The sequence below is a fragment of the Peromyscus californicus genome, unplaced genomic scaffold, assembly GCF_007827085.1.
Source record: "Peromyscus californicus insignis strain IS unplaced genomic scaffold, ASM782708v3 Scaffold_18__1_contigs__length_77618521, whole genome shotgun sequence".
NCBI classification, from domain to species: Eukaryota; Metazoa; Chordata; class Mammalia; order Rodentia; family Cricetidae; genus Peromyscus; species Peromyscus californicus.
This window is the reverse complement of record NW_026294480.1, coordinates 67796573-67800660: the sequence shown is the minus strand read 5'-3', so window position 1 is coordinate 67800660 and position 4088 is coordinate 67796573. Positions and strand designations below refer to the sequence as shown.

Genomic DNA, 4088 nt, shown 5'->3' with positions numbered 1-4088 from the left:
CCCTCTTTTTGATTACTAAGGATACTCTGCTACACGTTTTTAAGTCTTGTTTTCAGCATAAGACATGCTGCTTAACAAGTTGTACGAGTGAATAAATGAAATCCTTTATGAAAGAAATAATAAAAATCCTCCTGGGCCTTGTTCTGGTATTAAAGCTTGAACTATCCCTAAAAGTGGAAGAAAATTATAATGAAGTTAAATAGTAAGCTGATTAATTATGCAAGCTATCCCTGTTTATTTTAACTTAACCCTTGGGAATACTTCACAAAAATACAAACACAGGATCAGATGAAACTATACAAACTAAATTATCCAACAGAAAAAACAAGTACAAGTTCAAAGATGTGTAAGTTGTTAAGTAGCTGAGGAGGTTGTCTGCATAATTAAAGCAGTAACAAAAAGTCATCTTAGGACAGACACAAGTATTCTAGCAGTTTGTTTAAACATAAAAGACATCAGTAACCTATAAAATGGTCAAATGGGTAACATGCATTGATTGGTACAATGACCAATAATATTTATTGAATTTAAACTATTTACTTTTGTAAACATTTTAACAAAACCATGAGATCTAAATACAGTCTTTGACAATTCCAACAAAATAAGTGGTATGTTTAAAAAATAAAGCTGATGAGCATAGATTCATTCATTCTATATATTGTCTTTTACAGTTCCAGGAATAGCACAGTATTTTTAGAAAGTATACAGCAAGATTGTTCCTATTACAATGTCAAACTCTGGAAACTGTAAATACAAATAAATTCAGTGAACAGTCAAATGGTCATAATCGTAAGAAGGACAAAATTACAGTAAGAACAGTCTGCAATCCAGTTAAATTCTGTTGTCAATAGGATGCGTTTTTCTTGTCAGTTGATTTCATAGTTCGTTTTCCAAGAGACAGTAAAACTTTGGCAATTGGATATACTGAAAATATACTTTCAAAGTTTCAAGACATAGCTTTTTTTTTTTCTTTTGTGAAAGTTGATCTGTACACCAAGGCTCAGAGTTTGGTAAAGATTCCATGTGGAAAAAGTGCAAATATTCTGCACAGATAGCTTACAAAGGTGCTGGCAGTTACTTGCCAGCAGAATCTTGGTTTTTTGTTTGCATAGCTCACACATCACTGGAATGTGGAAAGTTGTGCTACTTTCTCTCTCTCTTCTTTTTCTTTTTTCTTTTCTTTTTCTTTTTTTTTTTGGCAAGAGCAAAGGAGACATAGTGATGTGAATTACCATGATGGACGTGCTGAATCCATGCAGAACACCAGGCTGCTACCTGACATCATTTGTTTTTGTATACTGGTTTTGTTTTTGTTGAAGCAGTTCAGTTATAGCCAAAAGCTTTTTCAGTACATGCTAGACACAAGGAGAAACAGTGGAGGGAGAAATCACTAAGCAAAGAATCTAAAATTTCAAGATAGAAATTTGGATTTAATAAAAACTACAGTAAAGCAATGGGATTCTGAAGGTACTAGTATTTCTACTCATTACATGAAACTGAGTTCTCATTATTTCAACTGAGTATTTAAGATCTTACCACACTAAATTTATCATTATAAACCTTGGTAATAAACTACTGTAATGGTTTTCAATTGGAGAGCTATTATTTAAGCTGTTTTTTAAACTTAAGAAAAAAAAAGTGAGGATTTTCAGGCTAATGAGAATCCATATGGCTGTTTTAATTTCTTTTGTGAAATCTCTGCCAGACAGGAAAGCAGTGCAGTGTTAGCATTTACTGCCTCTGAACCATGAAGAAATTAATCAGATTTAGAATGTGTGTGTCTTGATTTATACTTCCCCTATGCCTTTCTCCCCATTTAACTTCAACACTAGGTCAATTAAAAACCTTTCTAGTTCTAGTCCTTTTGAATAGACCCCCATATCTGTTGGTATGGACATCAGAAATCTAATATGGACTAGTGTTTTTTTAAGGTGTGGAGCTATGATACACACTGACTTGAATCACTATGAGGTATCATCTGTAGACATTTTTCAAATTTCCCATATACTTCTTTGTTTCACAAGTAACTTCGCTCATGTACTTGATGTGAGTGACTGAAAGAGTAACATGCCTCCCTCCTGACAATAACTCATGTACCATTTATACATTTTGAAAAGACCTACCTGCTGTGCGCCGCGCTCATTACTGAGTGTTCTCAGTTCATCTGAATGAGCTACACAGATCTCATGCAGGGCTGCTAAGTCACGAGACAAGTCAGTTCTAGAATGTTCTGTAGTGTCCGGAAGTTCAGGTACATTCTTTAAGGGAATCATAAAACTGCATTTAGAAATGAAAATCCTTGTAGTCACTTCTAAAATTATCCTAACTAGGTATAAAACATTAATTTGTCTAAGAATTTTTATTCAAATAATTCTGCTAAACATAGGTTTTAGAACCAGTTTCCATACTCTTCCATAGGATGACAGTATCATGAGTTGATTTTTTTTCTTTTTAAATTTAGAGCATGTCAAATTAATAGTATTACTGTCAGTTGCTGATTTGGATTACTACAACCTAAATGCCTAGACCGAATACCATTAGGACACTATCTAAATTGACCAGCATCTAAAGAGAACTACATTATGAAAATATAATAAAAGATTTACTTTGTAGTTTCTGTAGACTGCTCAAGATAAAAATGTGGAATCACTGGACATTATAGTGTTTAAGGTTCATGGAGTAACTTAACTATCATAATAAATGTATATTACTATATTATATTAAATGTCTATATTCAGGCCTTAAAGTTAACTTGTTGAATCTTAGATGTATTCCACTTTTTAGTGGTAGTGATTGTTACACATTCCTAAAAGTTGAAGGGCATTTTAGTTTTTGGGAGTAAAGAAATAACTCTAATACATTCATTTTAACTGGATCATTTATTTGCTAAGTGACTTGATGAATAAGATTACAAGATAAAAAACATTACAATCTTGCTTGCCTTCACAGAGCTTGAAGGTTAGTAGAAAGGGCAAAATCCAAGAAAAACTGACCAACTGTATTTTTTATTAGAAATGGAAACTTCACAGGAGTTTACTTAGGATTTTTGGGCTTACTTACAACCCCATTTCTTTCTTTCTTTTTTTTGGGGGTGGGGGGTGGGGGGCAAAGTGTTGTAGTGGTGATTGATAGGTGCTTTGAACTGAAATACATTCTAGAACATAGACAACTCAGCCTCAAACACCTGGCTCAGCTCACACATACATGTTATTTTAGGCTTTCTTCCTCTGGGTACACACAATACATTATGACTATATTTACTTTAAAATTCATTCAGTCCTTGAAATATATATATATTTGAAATGATACAGAAAATTTAACTTTCCTATTTAGGGTCTTAGAAATTATAAATGTATTTAATTTTGTGTCACAATTTTATTTATAAAAGCTCAAATGAGGCATTACAATACTTCATCTGGTTCTAACTTTAGGTTCCAACCTAACTGACTTCAAATCTTATTTTAGCTACAACTTAAAAGACTAAATACAACAATATCTAAAGGATAATGAATTTAAAATATGACTGGTTGAAAGCCACAATTTTGGATGCCTGACATAAGCCATTTATGCAAGAATAAAGGAAAAGAACATTTTGCATAGAAAAGATTTTATTTTAAAGTTCTGTTTTTAAAATCTAAGGGTTGTTGCTTATATGGCTGAATGTGAAAATTATGTACATACCCCAAGTTCATCTAAAAACATGATCATGCGATGTTTATTGCTTTTGATGAATGGATTGACACCTTCCATATAAGGTTCCTAAAAAATTAAAAATATAGGCCTCATATGCCTTACAAAAACTTTTACAACAAAAACTAGACATGTAGCAAGAATTACTATATGAAATTTTCCTAATGTAAACAGCTATATGGTGGAGATATTTAAATAAAAAGAAGTTACAAATTAAAAATCATTTGACATATAGCTTGGCAGACACAAATGTATTTTTTAATATGTACATTTAGAATTTATTACTGATAAATTATGAAGAATCCAACATATTGTAGGGAGTTAAAATACAGCAAAACCAAAAATTCCCTATGATTGCAGTAGGATAAAATATGCCTTGGGTTTCAGGTAAATTCAAA

The 4088-nt window shown here is 32.1% G+C and overlaps 1 protein-coding gene across 2 annotated transcripts in view; it reads right to left on the bottom strand.

The window, feature by feature from the left end:
- Window positions 1-211: 211 nt before the first annotated feature.
- Window positions 212-4088, bottom strand: part of Rasa1 (RAS p21 protein activator 1) — an 84520-nt gene continuing 80643 nt past the window's right edge. The window contains exons 23-25 of one of the 2 annotated variants that reach the window (XM_052743647.1): window positions 3682-3759; window positions 2124-2258; window positions 212-1355 (exon numbers count right to left, since the gene is read on the bottom strand). In XM_052743647.1, the coding sequence (XP_052599607.1) occupies window positions 1272-1355; window positions 2124-2258; window positions 3682-3759 (297 nt within the window). In that variant the 3' untranslated portion in view covers window positions 212-1271. Of the gene's footprint in view, window positions 2259-3681; window positions 3760-4088 lie in introns of both variants that reach the window. The other variant, XM_052743646.1, reaches the window with a different exon arrangement.